Source organism: Augochlora pura, chromosome 7 (genome assembly GCF_028453695.1).
Source record: "Augochlora pura isolate Apur16 chromosome 7, APUR_v2.2.1, whole genome shotgun sequence".
Taxonomy (NCBI): Eukaryota; Metazoa; Arthropoda; class Insecta; order Hymenoptera; family Halictidae; genus Augochlora; species Augochlora pura.
In genome coordinates, this window is record NC_135778.1 from 16925922 (window position 1) to 16948523 (window position 22602).

General features: G+C 53.3%; 1 protein-coding gene across 11 annotated transcripts in view; it reads left to right on the forward strand.

Moving 5' to 3' along the window:
• The window catches only part of LOC144473590 (protein bric-a-brac 1), a 267144-nt gene that overhangs the window by 57622 nt on the left and 186920 nt on the right, over positions 1 to 22602 (forward strand). For 3 of the 11 annotated variants that reach the window (XM_078187565.1, XM_078187566.1, XM_078187567.1), the window contains one exon: positions 14032 to 15399. In XM_078187565.1, coding sequence (XP_078043691.1) covers positions 14431 to 15399 — 969 coding nt within the window. In that variant the 5' untranslated portion in view covers positions 14032 to 14430. Of the gene's footprint in view, positions 1 to 13011; positions 15400 to 22602 lie in introns of those variants that run through there. The other 8 variants (XM_078187569.1, XM_078187568.1, XM_078187570.1 and 5 more) reach the window with 5 other exon arrangements.

Genomic DNA, 22602 nt, shown 5'->3' on the forward strand with positions numbered 1-22602 from the left:
GCGCCGAAATTAAATTTCTCCGGTGAAACAAAAGTCTCTGTTCCTCCCCAAAAGAGGGACGCGTTGCAGTAATAAGGGCTGTTAATTAAATTTTTGCACGAATTGGTTACCAGCACGGGTTCCCAACCGTGCGGGGCTAGGTAGTAGTAATAGAAATTTGCGCGAGCGGTTCCGGCAAGTTCATCGAGTATAACGCAATTTTACGAAACACGCGTCGCGGTCTTTCGAATACGCTTACCGAGCCAAGCCCCGTACAATCGCGTCTCCCCTTCCTCGTTTCGCGTTGTATAAGATATATTCGTTCCGATCGTTCCGACAGACCTGTGCGCGCTCTTTTCTCTCGGCTTCTACCCCTTCCAATCTCCCTCTCCCTCTCTCTCTCTCTCTCTCTCTCTTTCTCCTTCTTCCTCTCTGTTTCTCTCTTCCTCTCTTTGTCGCTTTCGTGTCACGGACCCCCGTGCGTCTAATTGTTATATTTATAAAAGGGGAGGACCGGTGTATGCGGTGATACGTCGAAGGGATACCGACGAGACGCGCTTTTTTTGGCCGAGAGACGAACGACCCCTCGACGCTTTTGCGAATCGATATCAACTCGAAACGAACGTTACTCGATTTTGCGATGCGCGATGCGCTGTACGCGCTGCCCAAAGGCAATCGGTGAAATTCGTCGGCCAAAGTGTTCGCGCTCGATTTTGTGCGCAAACGTCTGCGGCGCCGTCTTAAGGTACAATTACGTCGGGTCCCACGGAAGTCTGCAAAAGAAATCACAGTTGTTCGTCAATCCCCTCCTTCTTCCTCGTTTAGATATTTCCTAGGAAACTTCAGGTTTTGTTCGCAGTGGTTGCTATATTGTAAAATTGAATTTAATGTAATTGATTTAGCATAAACGAGTCGGATGTATTTTAGTTCTTGACACGACGTAAGAAATGTAGTAGGTGTCAAGTATAACTTTATTTCCCCTCTTAAGCGTTTTGAATCAGTTTTTATCAGTATAACAACATTTTTAGCTTTTTTTCTTTTAATTTTTTCACTATTTTATATACATTTTTCAATAAGTGTTCTGCAGTCTTTTGAAAAGATGGAAAAACTCCCAAAAAGGTATCTCGCAGAAAATCGCAGATTGTTAAAATTAACCAATCTGTTAACATTAGGATGGCATGCTCTGCCATGTATAATGCTATGCAACAGACGAAGTTAACCGTTAACAATTCTTCTTTGAATATCGATGAAAATATTTCCATCGATCGTTGGTCGATTGTGTTTATGCAGGATATAGGGAACTGTTCCGAAAAAGGCCGATCGCGAGAACGTCGACCGTCGGAACGGAGAAAGACGTTTAAGCGAGAACGGTGCACGGGGTGCGGGGAAGAGGGTCGAGCAGGCTGGTTGGAATATTGGACAACTAATTACCTAATCACTCATTATCTAGCGGAGGCCCGAGGACCGGTAGATGGGTGCTACATACGTAGCTAGAGGTTGCTAGGTTGTAGAATAGGTTGCCCAGAGGGCCATTGTGATATGCGAAGCAGAATCATGCAGGATCGTATATTATCGATGGGGGAGGGGAGAACCAGCAGACCCTCGCCTCGACCCTTAACACCCCTTCCCGCAGGTAGATACCGTTAACCAGATCCGTCCATGTCCACCGACCGACGTCGGAGATCGCGCGTCGCTGCACCAACCAATTCGATTTCGGCTCGACTCGGCTCGGCTCGGATCGAATCGAATCGAATCGGATCGAATCGAATCGTATCGAGTTCGAATCGGAGCGAAACGCAACGGATCGCATCGGATCGCGTCTTTATTCTCGACTCCTTCCGAGGTCCCCTTCCTTGGACCAGGAGGCTTGTTCTATCCAGGAGCAAGAGCGCAAACATTGCCTACCAGAATAGATAACGATTGTTCGAGTTAACGTCGAACACGAATAAAACTCTTCCCAGCATTCCGGGAGCAGCTCGTTAAATGACACAACGAACAGAGATTTATCAAAGCGGTCCGCGATTACGTCTATATTGGAAACGCTTTCCCTCGATCTATTTTCGCGCTAGTCAAATCGAGTATGTAAACGGTCGCTTCTGAAATACAGCCGCACGTTTCAGAAATAGATAAACGCTCCGTTCGAATCGCGGTTCTCCCTATTTTAATCTCATCGGCGAAACACGAGCGCGCTGCGACGATGACATTCTCCGGCAGTCGTCTTCTCTCTCTCTCCCTCTCTTTCTCTCTTATTTTTCTCTTCCTCTCTCGAACCTTCCATTTTTCGGTAACCGACAGAATATGCTTCCGAATGCAACCCGGAATCGCTTCCCCTTCGAAATCGTCTCCCTTGGAAGTTCTGAACGCCGCGAAGGGACAAATCGGAATCGGCACTTGGCGATCGTGACACGATTCCGAAGCAGTAAACTGTTCGGGACGCGGTGCAACGCGTCGAGCAAAGTCGACGGTATCGACGAGTCCACGTGCTGTCTCGAGAGCCGCGTCCGATGATCACGCTCCCCCGAGGTCATAAATGTTCCCGACCCTTAATCCTCGCGAGTGCGGAGCCCGACGCTCTTTTTCCCGACGTTTTCGGCGCAGGATACGTCGATGAATATCGATCGAGAGTCATCGGCGGTTAATTGTGTCGAAAAGCAAGGGTCGGACGGAGAGCAAACACCGCGCGAGGAGGGCACACTGTTTAAGGTCCCGACGCAGGAACAAAGGCTCTATTTAAGCGGTCGCCTCTCGACCGCCAACGAGATCGGATCATTCGCGCGCAGTTCGACAAATCCATTCGCCGCGTACGAATTTGTGTATCGAGAAAGAAACATGGCCCCTCGCAGAAGGAGGTTGCAAGCAGAGCGAAAGGGAAAAAGAAGCGCGAATAGAATAGACGGCCGAGCGATCGGAAATAAGTGGTACGATCGGGCTTTCGAGCTTTCTAGTCGCGCGTTTCACCCCGACACGGGGATGACAGCCACTGAATAATAAAAGAAGCCACGTCGAGGTTAGATATTCTTACGATCACCGGGAACCCTTCCCTTCCACCGATACGCAGCTAAATCTTCAATAATTCAACGTTCGCCTCGAACATTTTCCCTGTTTCCGATTGCATGCAACTATATGTATACGTATACCAAACTGTGCGTTTTCGATCAGACCCCGCTCCTCGCTCCGCTCCGCTCCGTTCCGTTCCGTTCATGCAGCTCCGCTCGGCTCGGCGGCGACGTCCGTGTCCAGCGAGAAACCCGAACGTTGTATTCTCCACTCTGGAAAAACTTTTAATTCCCGCTGCCGTTTTTTGCCCCCAGCATAGTAGACGTCGACTATAACCGTCGGCTTAGCGGCACCCGTGATTTCCGAACAAGCTTTTTCCAATTTCTTAGCCTCGCAGCGCGTCGCGTTCATTTATTCATGGACGCGCGCGCGCGTGGGAGACACGCTTCTGAGAGAGCCCAAGACGCGGCTCGCTGGGTGGCAACCGTTCGATCGGCGATACTACGAACGATCGCTTCCGCTTCGCGGAAGAATCGTTTCTTGTGCCCTCTGTCACCAGTCGTCAGCCCTTGTCGGTCCAGCCGGTTAACGAGATCGGCAGACATTTTAAAAGGACAGAGCACCGCTGTCGAGCGGGGGGGACCCCCTTCAATTATTCAGGCGCAATTAACACGTCAATAGGTCCGTTGCACCTGGCTGCCAGGGCTGGGCCGTCTTCCGCCAAATATGTACGTACGTTCGTGAAATGGCACCGGCAACCGACTTCTGTTCTTTTCTCTTATCTCGCTCCATCCCCTTGGCCGGCCTCTTCTTCCTCCCCTCGGCCGCCTCGTCCCTTCAGCTTCTCGAGCAGCGCGCTGCAAACCTTCTCCGTGGATGCGCTGACCCTTCTCCCACGGCTCCGCTCTTCCAACCATCGACGGTCGACGCTTAATCGAGCAGAAGCGATTTAAACCGATTGTTTTCCGAAAACATCGCGTTCGGTTACTAGCCAACGAGTGCCAGTCTCTCATTGATCCCCGTATGCGGAAGAATGGAAAATATTAATGTCACGACGTCCAAAACGTCCTCGTTCTAGATCGAGAACAATATGTCTGGCTTTATGCACGCGTTCAAGGTCGTCGATGCGGATTTTATATAATTTATTAAACTTAGGGATGCAAGCCTTCGGTACAGTAGCAATGTTAACGTTATGGCGTGAGATAGCTCACGGTAACGCAGAATAATTAATGCGGTTGCATTTGTAACATTCAAGTGAAAAAGAGAGATCGATCGAGTCTTCGAAATTATACACGTTGATAAAGACACGATTTGGACAGTTAAATATACATTTTAATTAAATCTCGATAGAATATCAGAGTATAAGACTTTAACCATTTAAAATTTTATACGCAAAAAATAGAACCGAGGTGATGAGAGGTAAGCCGACGCTTCAATTATAGAAAATTGATTTTGCACGGTGTAACCGTATACATATTCACGATCCCGAAGAAATATAGGGCGACCTAATTTAAAGGAAATTAGACAGAGGAATTCACCGGATACGCTTAAGGTCGTCCGTACATTGATTTTCTTTTTTTTTTCTCGTAGAATGTCCAGCTCGGAAATTCCTAAGATCTCTGGTAAAGGGGTTAATAAAACCGAGTAGACGAGCCGGAGATAGTGTCGCGTTTCGAGAAAAGAATTCTTCGCAGAGCGGCGTGGTTTCGATGGCTTTTGTGTGGGTGAAGGAATGCTCGCGGTGGGGGTACGGGAGAAAAAGGGATCGCGCGAAACTACACTCGCATCGATAGCCTTACCGTGGTGCACCCCCTCACGGTATATTCGCGTACGTAACAAACGTAGACGCGTAGGTATAGTGTCGGCGCAGGTATACCTATATGTATAGAGAACGCCACTGAAGGGAACGAGTTCCGAAGGGGGAGGGGGGGAGGGGAGGGGGGAGACGGGGGATGAAATGCGGGGTCGCAAGTCGGTATTGTCGTCGGTTACAAATCAAATACCCGATATCATTGTTTGGTACAAGCCAGGCACACGGCTACCCACCCACTCACTCCCCTTTTATGCCACCCCTTTCTGCAACGTTAACCTCGCGCGCAACCTGCACACCCTGTACAGCATGCACACCCTGCACACTCTACCGCCACGGCTACGTACGACTAATAACCGGCGTCGCAACGCTCTCTCCGTGTAGGCCCAAGTATTTCGGCTCCCTTTGCCCTTCGCCCGTTAATATTTCCAACTAATTTGGCCCTCGATGGTTCTATCGTCGCGCGAACACGCATAAGTTTTTCTTTATAGCGATTCGTTAACGTAGAAGGAATTCTCGTTACCGTACAGACACGTGCTACGACAATGGATACATCGAGTCTCAGTTGCTGATCCGACCTGTCCAAAGAGTAACGCAGCGGAATATTTCCATCGAGTTGGATCGTATAGTCCAATTGTCCCTACGAACATTGCAGCAGCAGGGTTGAACTGTCCGATAGTTTCTATTTTATGTTATTGACGAGCGAACGTCCGTTACGAGGTAAAACAGAACAAATCGAAACAAAAGTTGTACAATAACGGCGAGTACATGATAAATAAAATAACCGAAACAATTATAGGCATCATCTGTAGACTCGTGATACGAATGCATTGATATTGACCCCTCAAGGACGGCGTTTCTGCAGCATTCGGAATCTCGTGCCGTTCCCCATACGTACATGGATAATTTTGATAAGCATCTGTAAAATACTCGAAACTAACGGGACAGGTTGTGTAAAGACTCTACGGACATGCCGCTGTGCATACAAAATAAAAAATTGATAAAGGAAGAAATAATTGGCGGAGAAATAATAATACACTGCAAGTAACCAGGAATTTCGCGTCGTCCTTGATAGGTTAATTATGAAAAAGTCTATCGCAGTACTATAATTATTGGCAGGTGTTCACGTAGTTAATTAGTCATATTTAATAGTCGGCGACATTTGCATAGTGAAATATATATATATAGCTCGCATCGAGGAATAGTACGAAGTTAACAATTGGATTGTTCACTGCAAGGGATATCGGGCGGACGGGGTCCCCGAACTCGCGAGTTCAAGAACCGCGCAGCCCTAGGCTGTTCCATCGCGGGCGGAGAACGTTCGGAGGTCGTTCGGCGAGGAATTAGTCTAAAGAAAATTTCGCGCGGTAACGGCGCTGGTACCGTGTCTCTCGCTTCTATAAATCGAGGTCGTCGGATGGCGAGAGGAACAAGCGCGCTCGACGACGGTTCAATGGTTGGCTGGGAAAGGATTAGCGACGTCGCGATCGCTCATACCTTTAATCATAGAATCGAGCCGGGGTAATTAATCAGGGGGTTAATTACAGCTTAGTCGACGAGTCTATTCCTACGTCGGGAGAAGACTCGAAATATTCTGGCGCGCGCGGGGGTAGCATTCCTAGCCGAGGAGCGAAAGCAAGAGCAGCCCGTGGAGAGGAGCGCGGCGAGGAGAGCGGAGCAGAGAGAGAGAGAGAGAGAGAGAGCCGAAGAGCGTAAGGGGTACGAGCGAGGAAGGGGTGGTGCACGCCGAGGGTGAGGGTGAGAGAGGGAACGCGAGAACGAGAGCGAGAACGAGAAGGAACGGCGGCAGGAGTGAAAGGGTAGGTGGACGAGGGGAGGAGAAGGGGGTGAGAGAGCCGAGGCTAGGCACCGCAGGGGTAGGCGATTAATGATTCAGGGGCAGAATTTCGCGATGCTGAAATATTAAGCATATAACTCTCTTCCTCTTACCTGCTTTTCTTCTCGTTCTATTCCTTTCCCCTCGCCGTTCTTCGCACACGGCCTCTCTCTCCCCCTCCCCGGCCCCTCCGTCACCGTCCGCCTGCTCCTCTTATCTTTCTCTTCGTCAGCTCCCATGTCCCCTATCCCGCGTTCTCCGTCCTTCTCGGCCGGTTCCTCCCCGCAGTCGCTGCGTATCCTCTCGCGCGCTCGTTCTGCTTCTCTTTCTTCCTCTCCTCGCTACCGCTCGATGTATACGCACGGTCCTTTCACGCTGCACGCCTGTACACACGTAGAGACGCATACGTAGCGCGCGCGAATGCTTGCTCGCTTGCTCACGCTCAGACTCGCGCGCTTAGCCACACGGCAGCAGCATCATCAATATTTCCCTTTGCTCATTGTTCTTGTACAATACGTACAAGGCTGCTGCCGTCTCTGTAATTCCAGGGGGGTGGGCCGGGTGCAGCTGGGGGTGGCGGTAGCAACGGTAGGCAGAGCCAGACCGGGTAACGATTACCGTGGAAATGGCTAATTTCGTGCTATTCCGCGAGCGCGACACCCGTCGTCGGCTACGTCGTCGTCGTCGTCATCTCTTCTCAAGACGCGAGCGCGACACTGGCTCCGATTTTTCGCTCCTCGATCGCACGTCGCCCCATCCGCGGTGTCCGAGAGGGAACGCGGGGTTAGAGGGAAGCGGATTTGGTCGCGCCGGCGGAAGGAATCGCGAAAGCGTGGAAATCCCGACCGCACCGATGCTTTGCGATTTTATTTGGTGGCAGGGTGCGCCCTGGGCAGCCCATTTCCGTCCGTTCCGCTCGTCTCTCGTATTTTTTCATAACTGGCCCGGGAGCGCGGCCGCGTCGACGTCGCGAAAGTACTGACGGCGACCGGGGCTCGCTCTTCCAAGCTCGCTCTTCCAAGCTCGTCGAAGCTCGTCGAAGCTCTCCCGAGGTCTCCCGAGGCGAATCGCGGCGACCTCCCAGCACATTTCGCTGAGTGGCGAACACCTTCCGCTTCCGCGGAACAATTCGCGCGACACGTCTTTGCCGAGTGGAAATCCCGTCGAACCGAGACGATTCGCATCGAATTTCGTCGTTGGTCGACGGCGAGCGACCCGCAGCCAACCCGGCCTTTGCTGCCGAGTCGAAATTTTTCCATTTCGCCAGGGCGCACGGCGTTAGTATACTGTTTGCAGTTAAACAATATTACGTAGTAAAATTTATGGCCGCGGCCCCTTCCAACGAAGCTGGCCTCGCGCCGTGCACCCTTACAATGCCTCCGCTCCCGCCCGCGCAGCTGAAACTTTCAGCGATATGAGAAATACGAGCGTTATGGCCGGTGCCACCCCTGCGTAACCGGGCTGCGATGATCCACGGCTTAACGGATACTGCCGAGAATCCGAATCGCGTTCTTTCTCTGCCGAAAAACCCTCGCAATCGTTTCTTTCCACCGTTTTCGCGACGAACCAGATGAAGTTTTCAAAGCGATCTCTCTACGTGCAAGAACGTAGTTTCAGCGTACGCAAAAAAAAAGGTGCTTGCTCTAAACACCTCATAGATATCAACGCCAATATGCGGATGAAACAACAAATAGTTACGTAACAAAACTCCGTTCGTTGTACACGGAGGTGATCAGAGCTATGGTATTAAGCGATCGTACCTTCTTACCTAACTTTCGTAAGCAGAAATGGCATTGGTGTTTGTTTCGTACTGGACGAACTAATTTTCGGACGCTTAGAGAGAGAGAGAGAGAGAGAGAGAGGCGGAAGTAAATCGGATAGTTACATTTGCGCGCAGCAATAGCTTATGTATTTACAAGAATCACGTGCGGACAAACACTTACATTTACAACTTAAACTGGGGAACTGGACGACCTAAATAACGAATAGGTGAAGCACGGTTTCAAAGTGAGGCGCAAGGGCGCAAGAAATAGAGCGTAAGGGCGCAAAGAAGATTTGTAACGTAGAGCGCAGCTAGACTTGTACTAATCAACGTCGTTAATTACCGTCGTCGCGATGTACAGTTGTATTTATGTGCACCTGTCCAATACTCGGATGGAAGCATCGTCTGGCGCTAATTGCCGAGCAGTTGGCTAGAAAAAACAGACAATTCGAAGAGCGGTGTTCACGGTGTTCGCGGTATTACGTTGCGAGCGAGCAAGACTTTCAACGTATCCTATCTAAAACTCCGCAACTTCGATCGCAATTGAAATTCGGACACGCGTCGGTCCGCGAAACCGCATTTTTGCCGCAACAGTGTCATTTCAAATGACAATTTATTGCTTACATTCCGATAATGTGTCATTCCAACGTCGCCTACCTTCGTTTTCAATCATTTATGTGACACCTTTGAATCCTACATAATTACACAACCCGCAATCTTCAATAGTCCCCACGAGAAGATGTGAAAATAAATGCTCTCCTCGTAGAAAAATTCTCGTCTACTCCACTGTTTTAATTTTAATTGATTCTCTTATTGGATAAACTATAGAACCTTGGTGCTACCCGTCAAAATTCTTTTTAATCGAATCGATCGAGCGGTCATTCTTTTCCGAGACGACTGAAAAAGTATTGCGGAGTAACCTGTACCACCACGACGTAACACGTTTAGTTTACTCTACGTTTCTATTGTACGTTTCACTAATCGTTTCCGTGGTGTTCCGTTCCGAGGCGACGACGGTCAGAGAGTTTCTCGAAGAACGGGTTAGGGAGAGGTTCGAACGGTGTAGTCGGAAGAACGTTTTCGGGATACCGCGAACGATACCAATGCCACGCGGAATAACGCGCGGAATTCGCGCTTTTATCGCGACGCAATCTCGCGTCGCGTTTACGCGGCGTGCCCCGTAAAAACCGAGCAATATTCCTCCGTCGGAAATCCCGCGAGCGTCGTTATTCGAATGCAAGTTCAACGACTCGTTCGTCGTTTGCCATTGCCGCGCTTGATTCCCGCTTTTACGGTTCTAATATCGCGTCTGTCCTCGCACGCGACGATACCCGGCCCTTTCCGCGGCGAACGAACGCGGCGGGGCCCCAGCGGAAACGGCGGAATATCGCGGACGCTGCTCTCGGCGGTAGTCCGAGGATGACCGGTCGCGACGCGGCCGAGAGATCGGGAAGGAGGACCCGTCGATCGCGAGAGCGGGGTTGGATCGACCGCGAAGAAGACAGCGAACGGAAGCGATCGAGAAACTACGGGCAGAGGAAGAGAAGAGAAGGCAAGCTAGGCAAGCTAGTCCCAAAATTCGCGTTAATAGCCATTTAGGAGTGTCTGCTGGAGTCGGAGGGACAGACGCGAACCGTCTCTTTGTACCCTTAATTCGATTAGGACAGCCATCTCTCCTTTCTACCGGCGAGCCGTAACTCCGTTATCGGGAAGCACGGCTCCCTAAATACGATCGTTAATATTCTTGCTTGTCTCGAGGAAACGGCAGCCTGCGAAGCGTCGTTGTCGTTAAATAATCGTTTCCCCTCTGTTCGCAATCCAATTAGTCGGTGCGTGCCGTTAAGCGCGGGGAACGCGGGGAACAAAGAAGAGTCGATCGTGATCGGTGCCTATTCTTTGATTCACCGCGCGAGCCAACGCGGAGAGCCCGAAAATTTCGGTTCGATTTCTGCTCGATGCCGAGAAGAAACCACCTACCCGACACCTGAGCGAATCGTGCGAACGAGCGAACGAGCGGGCACCGCTACCACCTCGTTGAACTCACTTGTTCGGAGGACGCCGACCCGAGAACGAGATCGTTTGCGACGCAGAGTTTTAATTTCGTTTATTTATATATACCGGTGAATTTCTACAACCATTTCTACAATAACAAAAACGAAAGTACAACTTTCGTCGAATGGTGGAGAATCGGTGACTCCGGTAAACGGTTCGCAGAATCTTAAATCTAGTAACGTTGGTTGCGAATATGTAAATCTTATTACTGTGATTCTCAATGAATGTACATGTCCTGTCAAACGGGCCAGTTGAACTAAATTTCGACGAGTATCGTGAAATTCTAAAGGGTCGAGAGCTGGGGTGTAGCAAACGGAGGCGAGGGATTCAAGTTTAGAAGCAAAGAGATCTCGCGAACACGCGTTCGATCAGGACGATGGACATTGGTCCCATTGGATTCAATCTATCCCGAAAACTGGGGATCAAAGTCAAGAATGGCGTTACACCGTGAAAATCGCTAATTTTCTCGCAACTATTGAGAAAGTCGAACAATGTTTGATGAATCCAAAACCACCGCGTTGGTGAACGATGCATCCTCCGCCGCTGTGGATTCAGCGGGATGGTCTCTCTATACGATTGACGAGAATAGCTCGAGTTCCTCGTTACGCGACGCATAAATCACTGCCGCCAGGCTTAAAATGAATTATTTTGTACACTGCTGAAACGCGGCGAAGGGAATCCCCTTGGAATGGAAGTCTGGCTTAAGAACACTTTACGGGGGTTCAGCGGTTGACAGTCACCGTATGTTACCCGAAACGACTCGATCTCGTTGCGCTCGGCGAGGACTCGGCGTCCGATGAATCGATTATGACGTTTTTCTCGTCTTCGATCGATGATTGCGGCGCGACGTTGACCATCCGACGATCTCTTCTTTGGCAAACCCCGCGGGCGTCTTCCTCTCTATCGCGGTGCATGTTTACGCGAACCGCACGATCTAGCGTTTGCGAATGGACATCAAACGCGACATCGAATCTCGGCTATACTTTGATCACGCGCTTTGCGTTCGAATCGGCTGGCAACGTAACTAGAATCTAGAGCGATCGTCTGTAAATACTCGGACAGGGCGGTCGTGGCATTTAGTTTGAAGTAGGGATGTGCACGCCGACCGTTTAGCGGGGGACGTTTAACACCTTGGAGCCTAGGTGATCCCATAGGATCGCTTGTCGACAGATCTCTAGAAAGGATTAAAACTGTCAAACGAGACGTCATTGCTGGCAACTCGATGATATGTTCCGGAAAAATAGCACCACGCAATGAGTTAGAAATCCAAGAAGTCGTTACAAATGCTCGCTGACGAATGGCTGGCTACTCTTACCGGTTGTATACTTCCGCTATAGGTTACATTGAACCAAGTACATATATCGTTCTCCGGTCTATTCTATTACGACCAACATCCGTCGCTGTCGTTAAGATCCGACGGTGATCACAGGCTACGTTTAAAGTTTAATTTTCAACATCCCTTATCTCGAGGCTCTGTTCGAGCCGTCAACCTCTGCCCTGTGGCGTTAAGAGACAGCTGAGGCAAGGTCTGGACAAGATTCGCGGAAAATTCGCTAGACATGGACGTTCGTCGAAGATTGATCGAGGGGTCGGCGGATTCGCAGATCGCAGTCGACTTCGGACGTAAACGCGACGTTGCTCGCGATCGCGAAGGGAGCTGAAACACGCGCGCGAACCGTCCGCGGCGTTCGAAAGAGGAACGCGCGGAGGACTGGAAGGAAAGGGGCAGAGGAGAGAAGAAGACGGGCAGGACGGGAGAGCGAGGACGAGTGCGAGTACGAGAACGAGTACGAGTACATGTGCGAGTGCGAGTACGAGTGCGCGAGGACGAGGACGAGGACTCGGGCGCGAGCGAGCGAGCTCGAAAGAGAAGGAGAGCGGGCGCGAACAACGGCGGCCGCCACCACCACCGGAATCGACGCGGCTCGACGCGGCTCGACGCGGCGTGACCTCCTCTCGTCGTCGTCATCGGTGGATCGGAGTTTTGGGAGGCCGATCGGTGGGCCTCCTCTCCGATCTGCCGCGGGAGAATTCTCTTCTTCGCGGTGAAGGAAGCGAGAGGCCGATCGCGAGAGGGAGAAAGAAGGAGAGGCGGTATGAGGCGGTCTCGGGGGGCGGCGCCTGTCGGCGCGTCCGATCGGAAGGTGAGCCTCCCGATTGGCCGATGCGACAGCGGAGCGAGGGGAACGCGAGGACGCGCGAGCTACGTACGCTTCCTCCACCCGCGACCGTTCGTTCTCTTTGCGATCCCTCCTCTCGCTCGCGCCCGCTCTCTCGTCTCTCTCGTCTCTCCCTCCTCGTCCCTCCGGCCGGCTCTACGGGTCTCGCGTCTCTTTCGCACCGGTGCCGGCCCGCTGGCCTCCCTCTCGTTCGCGCTCGCGGCCCGCCTTGGCCGATCTCTTTCTCCCGGCGGCGCGGAGCTGAGCGCTCCTCTCGCTCGCTCCAAAACACCCCCGCCCGCTCCCGTTGCGCCACCGCTCCACTCCGCTCCGCGCCGCGCCGCACCGCTCCGAGCCCGACGCTCTGCCACCGCTGCTGCAAACACACGGTATATCGGCGCACGACCGCCTCACGGCCTCTCTACTGCTGCCGCTCGAGCGAACCGTCGCCGCGCCGCGGCGAGCCTCTCAGTTGCGACGCGCTCGTCACGGGGTGCAGATCGTGCGTCGTTGCTCGCCCCATCGGTCTGTCGAACGCGCGCGTCCACACGCGCCACCGAAACCGCGCGCGCGAACCTGCTCGAGCGAATCCTGCACACACCCCCGACGACCGCGAATGTTATTCTGTCGAGAGCTGGCACGCGAGCTCCGGTGCCCTGGTGCTGCCGATCGGTGGTTAGAGTGATTTCGCGTCGATGGTGATTTTTGACAAGGTGTCGACGGTGGCATTGCAATCATCTGCCTGTCGCCACCGCTGCGACCGCAACCACAATCGCAGTCGCAACTACGTCCTCCTCTCGAGGATTCGAGGAGCACAGCGCGTGGCACTCGTCCACCTTCTGGAATAGACACCGGGAAACGTGCGTCGGGGCCCTGTTGTGACACCGTGAGAGGGAGAGAGAAAGAAAAATAAATAGAGCAAGCGATAGTGAAAGACAGACGAGTCTGATTCGGCGTTTGGTGGCGCGCGCGGGAACATCCGCCACCCCGTCCTTTTTCAAAAGTCGCGCGCGCGCGCCGCGGCTACGGTTTATCCTCGGTCCGTGATACGATGCTTTCGGTGAGTTACGTTGTTTCGCGAGGACACTGACGATTCGATACAACGTGACTAGACTGTTTTCGCGGGAGGGACTAGGCGTGGGGAAGAGAGGGAGAGAGAGAGCGCGAGAGAGTGAGCGATCGAGAGAGAGACAGAGAGAGAGAGAGAGATAGAGAAAGGGAGATTGAAATAGTGAGCAAATAGGGCGAGGGACGATATCAGGGAGGCTGCTTAAAAACTAAAGGATGTTCGACCACGACATCCTCGGGAGAAGAATCCCCGAGGTCGCGCACGTCTGACGGATCGTCGCGCGTTGCCACGAGGAGGCGCGTGGAGAAACGCGTGGTTCGCGCGTATTTCAAAGTTCGCGCGTGCCTGTGTACGTATGTGTTCCAGATGCGGCCTGGCTATTGATACGTTCGCGATCGGTCGCTGAAACCTCGAGGCGTCGACCGGCCGACGTGTGCCCCCTTCGAGATACCCACGGTCGACACGGATCCAGGTGTGAACGAGAGACGAGCCGTTACGGAGGAGCTGGAGGTGGAGGAGGTGGTGCAGGCGGTGCTGGCGGAGCAAGAAGAGAAGCGGGAACGCGAGAAGGTGGAGGAAGTGGAGACGGCGGTAAAAGAGGAACCGGTAGAGGCGGAAGAGAAGGAGGAGGAGGAGGAGGAGGCGGAGGAGGAGGAGCTGGACGAACTGGAGGAGGAGAAGAACGGATCCGGAACCGGAAACTGGAACGCGGAGAACGGAAGAGGAAGTGAGAACAGATCCGATAGAGAAGGAAAATTCGAAAACATGACGCAACAGAGCGGAGCTGGGTCCCCCCAGCAATTTTGCCTGAGGTGGAACAACTATCAAACGAACTTGACGAACGTGTTCGATCAGCTACTGCAGAGCGAGAGCTTCGTGGACGTGACCCTAGCCTGCGACGGGCACAGCGTGAAGGCGCACAAAATGGTGCTGTCCGCGTGCAGCCCGTACTTCCAGGCCCTGTTCTTCGACAATCCCTGCCAGCACCCGATCGTCATCATGAAGGACATCAAGTGGCCGGAGCTGAAGGCCGCCGTCGAATTCATGTACAAGGGCGAGATCAACGTGTCGCAGGAGCAGATCGGGCCGCTGCTGAAGGTCGCGGAGAGCCTGAAGATCCGCGGGCTGGCGGACGTGAACAGCGAACAGGAGCTGACCTCTCGGCCCAGCATGGAGGAGGCAGCGAACGCGGCCGCTGCCGCGATGCACAGGAGGAAGCGGCGCCGAATATCGGGCGAGAGATCGCCACCGGGCAGCAGCCCCGATCGGATCGCATCCGGAAGCCTGCCCGACGACCAGGACCCGAACTCGGCCGGAGGCGTGATCGTGCCCGACATTCACGGCATGCTGACCAGCAGCTCGACCCCGAGATCCCTCGGATCCCCCGGCACTCCCAACGTCTCCGTCACCCCGCAGATCAACCTTCAGGAACTTCCGGTATCGCTGCCGCTGCCGCCACCCCCGCCGCCGCCCCCTCAGGGCTCGCAGCAGGGCTCGCACTCCGTGTCCGCTCACCATGTGCCCAGCCACGTGACTTCCGGTACGCACGCCTCCGTCAACCACCTGACCACTCACGGCCAACAGCTCACCGTCCAGCAGCAACAGCAACAGCAGCAACAACAGCAGCAGCAACAGCAACAGCATCACCAGCAGGGCGTCCCCGGACAGCCGAACCCCGGAGACGATCTGGAAATCAAGCCCGGCATCGCCGAGATGATTCGCGAGGAGGAAAGGGTGAGTCTCGCTTTCGTTTTTTTTTCTTTTTTCTTTCTCTTTCTACCTTTTCTCTTTCCAAGCATTTTTCCGTGCGAGAAACGGACGGACGGGGACGCGAGCCCCGAGCGAGGTCCGTCGAGCGTAAACTCCGCGACGGAAACCGCGCGTTCCAACGCGTCCTCGATCAAAGACGCGCGGGGTCGTTCGACGAAACGGCGGAGTTTCCGGTACTCTGGAAAGTTAACGCGCCACGCAGGAAACGCACGGAAAACGAGCAAAGAAGCGAGAGGGTCGGCGGGGGGGGGTGGGGGTTTGCGGCGGCACGGATGGCGGTGGCATGGGTGGCGGTGGTCGGCAGGCGGCAGCCGGCAAAGGCGGGAGAGAAGGCGACGCGGTCATAATTGGAGGCTCGGTTTTCGGGGTAAACTCGGCTGTGCCTCACAAGAGAACGCGAGAAATCGTAGGGTAGCAGTCGCCCGGCCTCGCACCGCGACATGTCGCGTCGCGGTCCCAATTACCGCGAGAAACGAAATGTTTTTACCCGAAAGGACGTTCAACGGAAAGACCGTACGAACGAGCCCGTCGTCCCGCCTTTGCCGGAGAGGTCCAATTACCCGGCGATCGGCTTCGACGGTGTGCACTAATTGAGAGTATCAATGAACGTCAATGAGCATAGTCAATATTTGGACGCGGAGCATCCGACCGTTTTGTAACGTTCTTTTTGTTAAAACGAATGACAAATATTGACTACGCGCTCGTTCGCGCATACGTGACACACACCGGGTATCGGCTGTTCTCGTTAATTACATCGGGACGACGGTGTCTCCTGCATTATTTATCGTCCGCCACCGGCGCAAGTTATTAAACGAACAGCTACCGTGTGCGCGCCTCGCCGCGCCTCGCCTCGCCTCGCCTCGCTTCGCATCGTTTCGCAATCCGCTCGTGTCTGCCCTTCGACAGGCTCGCTGAATTCCTCCGGTTCGATTCTGGACTGGGAACCTCTCTCTATCCCTTTGCCCGAGACTTTCAGCGCGACTTGGGAGAAAAAGCCGAGAGTTCCGTTCCAACTATGTACTTCCTTTCTTCTTCCACGCGGCGCGCGAGGAAGAAGAAAGGAAGGAAGGAAGGAAGGAAGGAACGATCGAGACTCGTGCGAGGAATCTGTACGCGTCGCGTAATCTAATTTGTTCGCGGCGAAACGGCCGAGATCGATCGGAGATCGGCAAATACGCGCGAGGTATCTTTGTTTCTCGAGCAATCTAGAAAATTGAAGCGAGTCGGTCGTCGGAGGCCGAGCATTATTTTTCTATCGCGGCTATATATCGGCCCGATGACGCAATCGGCTATGTATAATGGGTATAACATTCCGCGGAATTCCATTATGTTAACGCAACCACGTTCCAATTCTCCGGGCATGCCTGCTCGTATCGTAATACGCTAGTATATCGCAACTATTCCGCGGTAGTGGCGCGCGAAGCCTTTCCGATTAAAATGCCTAATTGATGCGGGCGAACGTAATACGAGGTATACGCGCCGGAGTCTGATATTTCGGCTAGCGGCGACCGACCGAACGGCGCGCACCGCGAAAACCCGTCGAAAGTTCGTCTCGGGGTTGCCGCCGATAAATTCGCGCGTCGAACCGCTGTAAAACCAACACGAGTTCCCCCAACGCTCTGTAACCTACCCATCTACCAACCGCACACCTACACGCCAACGTCTACTACACCACCGCGACACAACCGTAGCAATTGCTCGCGGCAGCGAACAGCGTTGCGAAAAATGCTTGTCGGCGAGACGCGCGCGCCACTCGAGGATGGATTATTAAAGATTTAACCGCCGCAAAGGATCGCTACTACCCGCGGCAGGCGGATTTCCTTCGGATTAAGAGCTTTAATGAAACGGGATTTAAATATAAATTGTCTTTTAACTCTTCGATCGTTTGGCGATACTCCCGCGATCGCACGGACCGTCCGCGCGATCTCCCGCGATCTCTCGCGGCCGTCTCGCAATTTGCTGGCCTGTAGTTTTTTTCGATCATCCATCGCCGTGCTCGCGGAGACCCGAAGTCTTCTCGAAAGGGGGAGAAAACGACCGACGAGAAGGGGGCGGGGCACACCGGCGGCGGGTTTCGCAAAAATGTACACAATGTACAACGCGAGAAGCAGCAAAGCGCGATCACGCGGTCGGTTGAGCCCGAAAGGACGGGTCGAAAAAAAATTTAATCTTCCCTCGCATTATCCTTTTTGGCAATAACGGCTTTACCTACCGGATCCTCCTACTCTATGCAACCGTGACTCTCTCGGTCTCTCTCGGTCTCTCTCGATCTCTCCGGGATCTCTCTATCCGTTCCCCTACGTTCGCGCTGCTCCAGGCTGGCGGTTCGAGAGAGTCGACCGTGTCCCCTGTCGCGTCGAGAGACGCGCGGGACGGACAGCGCGGAGGGGAATGGGAAGAGGAACGGCAGGAGCAGGAGGTGGAGGAGGAGGAGGAGGAGGAGCGCAAGGGGAGAGATCGGAGAAAAAAGTCGCAAAACGGTAAATCGTGATTCGTAGTAACCGAGCGAGCGCCATTCATCCTGATACACAGCGGATGCGACTACGTATTTCCTTCGTTCCGTTTAAATTAGTGTTTTTGCCGTACGGTCTTGATTGTGTTTTCGCGCGTCCGAGCTTTGCTACGGAGCGCGCGGGCGCGGCGGGCGTACGCGACTCTCGCAAGCTCGCTCGCCCGCACGCACGCGTATCGATTCCGCGTTGATGAACGCGTAACGGACCACCTAAGCGATATATCAGGAGCGTCGTTTCGACGGGCAGGGCTCGTCGCGATACCAGCCGCGGCAAAATTGAAAAGCTTGATGTATTAAAATGCGTGACGGCGAACCCTCCTTCGAAGCGTCGCGCCGCACCGCTCCGCGTCGGAGTAAAAAAGCCACCGCGACGCCCCGCGCCGTCTATGCGCGAGTCGATTACGCCACCCGTCAAACGGTGATCGAGAGTTTTCGTCTATCGCCGCAGCGATCTTAAGTCTCGTCCGCTCTCTCCCGTCACCACGATTTTCCCCGCGCGCAATTCGGCTACCGATATACGCGGGCAGAGGGCCCCCTTCCCGCGACGCTCCGCAATCGCGTGCCCTCCGACGCGGCGCGCGGCGCGCGGCAGTGTCAACTTGCGTCGTCGGACGACCTTTTATTTGCGCGCAGTCTGCCGCTCGCGATAACGATTCATTCCGAAGCGTCTGCTTTTCAGCAATTAGGCCTATCGAAGAAGCTAACAAAAGCCTCCTGCAAAGTTAAGGCGTCTGTGTGCTTTGCATCGAACCCGCTATCCTCCTCGCGCCAGCGATGCACCTTGGTGTGTGGACGTCTAATCGTAGAAACCGCGCTGCATAATTTCGCCAGCCAAGTTCGAAGCGAGCTGGTTGATTTGAATTGCGTAAACTGGGGGATAAGGTAGCCTACCATCTCTGGTCTACTCTCGGACCGATCCGCGTCCAAAGACTTCACGGCGCCGAAAAGATTACTATTCAGTAGCCTGTTGAAGATCCAATCATATATTCCGTGAAAGCTGCACATTGCGCTATAAGACTAAGAAGGTATTACAAGTGCAACGATTGGCATTCGTATTACGAAATACATATCGCCTATGTTCGGGGACACGGGACATTCTCCTCCATGCCCCCAAACGAGTGCTCATACTACCACGATCTGTAGCTTTTCACTGCAAGTAATATCAAATCAAGTTATTGTTCTTCGATCTATTTGATCGCGGTCGCACCCTTTTTGCAGTGACCCTCTTTTACTTTGCATCATAAGTAACATCATGAAATTGCGTTGTTACAGTATATAATATCAATAACATGTTACAATAATAAATATAACATATTAAAATATTAAATAATTTATAAGGTCATCGGTAACCCCAGAGACTTGTTCTAGGGTTGGATGGGAACTATACTTTGAAAAGGATCCACAGAGAATTTTTGGGAGTTGGTTAAAAAACACGGGTTAATAAAAGAAATAAATTCTAACAATTAGGTGAAAATACCATAAAATGAAAAGAGAATATAAATACAAAGTATAGAGTACGGTGATATTATATACGAGAAAGAGGTAAATGTTAAACTAGATCGAGCGATCGGTAATAGTTATGAAGTAGTAACGGTAGCTGTAAGTGCATAGAGGCAGTTACAAGCGTAACAATAAAGCGAAAAGAAGCGAACGATAGACGCGAGTGTAATAACTATGGGGAATTCTATGCTTGGTATAATTTGAATACCTTTTTATACCGCCGTGGCTCATCGAGCAGGACAGGAACGGGAGTGGGTTTTTTGACCATTGGTAGGGATGAAAATTCGTTACCGCGAAGGACGGGAAACAATGGAAAGTAGGTAACAGATTCGATGGTAGAATTATTGGAAAGATGGCCGAGGCAACAAGTTCGGTGTGTTCACCTAGTCAGGCATGTCGCGTACGATACCTGGACTTGTGCGAGCCTCTTATACATAGGCCTAAGCGAAAGAGCAAGAAATCATTTTGTGGCAACATTCCGAATTGATGGAAAAATTACGTGTCATAATTTTGAACAAGGGTCCTACACCCAGTCTCCGGAACACTCGGTATACCACAAGTAAAGCCCGGATCGGCGAGTCGATCGCAATCAGCGTGGTTTAGGAGGGTTAAGAGCCATGTTTAGGCGCGAATACGAGTTTATCGATTATCCGTGAACTTGCTCGCCGTAGGAAGCTCAAAAATAGAGGCTTCCGTGCGACCAGTGTCTCGTTAGAGTCGGCGCTTCCGGCCAGACGAGTCTTTACGATGGACGGGCAGCGAAATGCGAATGGTACTTGCGCGCGCGCGCGCGGTCGCTGCAGCCAACTTGTTCTTACAATGTAGAAACGTTCTTGCACGGTCCAGTTGCTGCGGCGAGCGTCTTTTTTCGAGCGTTTTCGCGCGGGTGCGATGCACACGCAACGGAGCCGCACGCACGCGATCCAGCGGCGCGCCGACCGCGCCGCGTACACGACCGTGTGTGCCACAGATACATTGTAGAGGTGTATAGCTTCCGGCGATGGCAGGTAGAGTTAGTTTTTGTGGGATTCGTGGCGTGCTGCGCCTCGCCTCGCCTCGCCTCGCCTCGTCTCGTCTCGCCTCACCTGGCCTCGCCTTGCCGCGCATCTTCGCGCGGCTGAACCTGCAAGGACGGAGCCGGAAGAAATTGGTGGGTAGCTGCACGAGTCCAATGGTTGTAATTTCGTCGTGCGATCGCGTCGGGACGAACCGGGGGGAGAGAGCGGAACACGGGGAGGACCGGGGCGAAGGAGAACGCCGGAGAAGTAGAAGTCCCTCGGCCTCGCTCTCCGCGTTACGTAGCTATCCCTTGCGAACACTATTTTATAATAAGGGACGGTTTAGCGGCCGTAATTGTATGTATTTTAAATATTTCGAAAATTGCTTTCCTAGGAAACTCTCCTCATAATGGCAATACTTGGAATATAATCTCGGGGTAACCGGACCAGATGGACGCTCGAACGGTTAACCGCGCGGTCCTCGCCTTCTCTTTTTTCCGGTGCGGTTGCTCTCTCGCTCCGAGATTCCACCGTCTTTTTCCGTTTTGTTCGCGACACGCGTGACTCTTTAAGAATTCCATTCCTCCGACAATCTCCCTCCGCGCCTTTCTCGAAGCTCTAGTTCGTTACGGTCGCGTTCGACCGAGGTTTCCCTCGCGGCTCGTTCGCGGTCGTCTTTTGGGACTCGATGGTTGGTTGCGAGCGGTTCGCGGACCACCGGATACTTGCTTCTGGCACCAAATCTCGACCCTCGATTTTCAGATCGGGACCGTTTCGTCCTTGGTAGTCGGGATCTTTCTATCGGCTGCGGTTCGTTCGATGAGGTCTGAAAATTCATAAGAACTTATACACGAAACGATCCGCACCGGGTTAGCGGAACGATTTAGAAGAGGCTCGAGACTTCGATGCCGATATTTTGGTTCCGAGGCGAACCGTCTGGACGATATAAGCTCCCGGCGCGGTCGAGACAGTCTGGGAAAGAAAGCTGCTTGTTCTTAAAAGATGTAAGCTCGTCCAGTGGCAACGTCCGCGATACCGGCCTGAAAAATTCAGCCGAACGACGCTGGGAAGACACTTCTTCGCGATTCCCGGTCGCAAACTCGAACGAGAAATTCCCGTAAGGAGTTTCTCGCAATAATGTAACGAGCCGAAACGTCGTCGGGTTGACGACCGAACGAGCGCCGCTTATCGCATCGCGATTTCGCGAGACCGCGTGCACGGCAATTTTTCATCGGCGCGTCGAAATCAAGCCCAGTGTCTCGTTTCTGCGAGAACGGGACTGGGGATCTGGGAGGAAGGGAACGCACGGCGGACGTTTCCATTTTGGAAAGGGGGCTCGGGACGGATCTCGGGGTGCGATGTACGGTGAACGGTGGACGGTGGCCGGTGGTCGGCGGCCGGTGGACGGCAGCCGGCAGCAGCGACGAGGCCGCGGTAAATCAGAAATTATCTTGCGTCGCGTCCGAGTTGCGCGCTGCCTTTTCCCATCGAAACGCGCATAAATACCGAGAGCTGGAGCGTGAGCCGGAGCGAGAGGGAGCGAGGCGTTCCGCGCGCGTCGTCCATCGTCCATCGTCCATCGTGTATCGTGCATCGTGCATCGCGAATCGCGCGCATCGTGTAGGACGAGGCGCGCACCGCTCCGTACCGCACCGCGTGCAGCCGTATACCATACACACCATACAGACCATACAGCAAGCCAAACACCATACATAGACGGTGACATTGTACGGTGGCGTGCACACACCAGGCACCGCTTCGCTCCTGCCGTACATTCTACGGTGTGTACGCGATACGCGATACACGATGCACCGTGCACCATGCCATGCACCCGCGGCGCGGCGCGAACGGAGGCCCCGGGTCCCTTGGCAGCGCGCGTTCGTCAGCGCTCTGCTGCGCGGCCGGCGCGGTCGGCGCGGCGGCGAGGCGAGGTGAGGCGAGGTGAGGCGAAGCGAGGCGAGGCGAGCTGCGGCTCGCAGATATATTAATACGTAGACTGTACGTCGCGGTACGCGTGACTTGATGGACGGATGACCGGACCATTCCGCAGATTGCTTCGCTCCCGATTCCGACCGGAAGGAGATTTATAACCTCTCGTCGTTATCTCTACCGCCGCGTACCACCAGCGACACTCTCCCGTCGTTCCTCGTTTCGCTC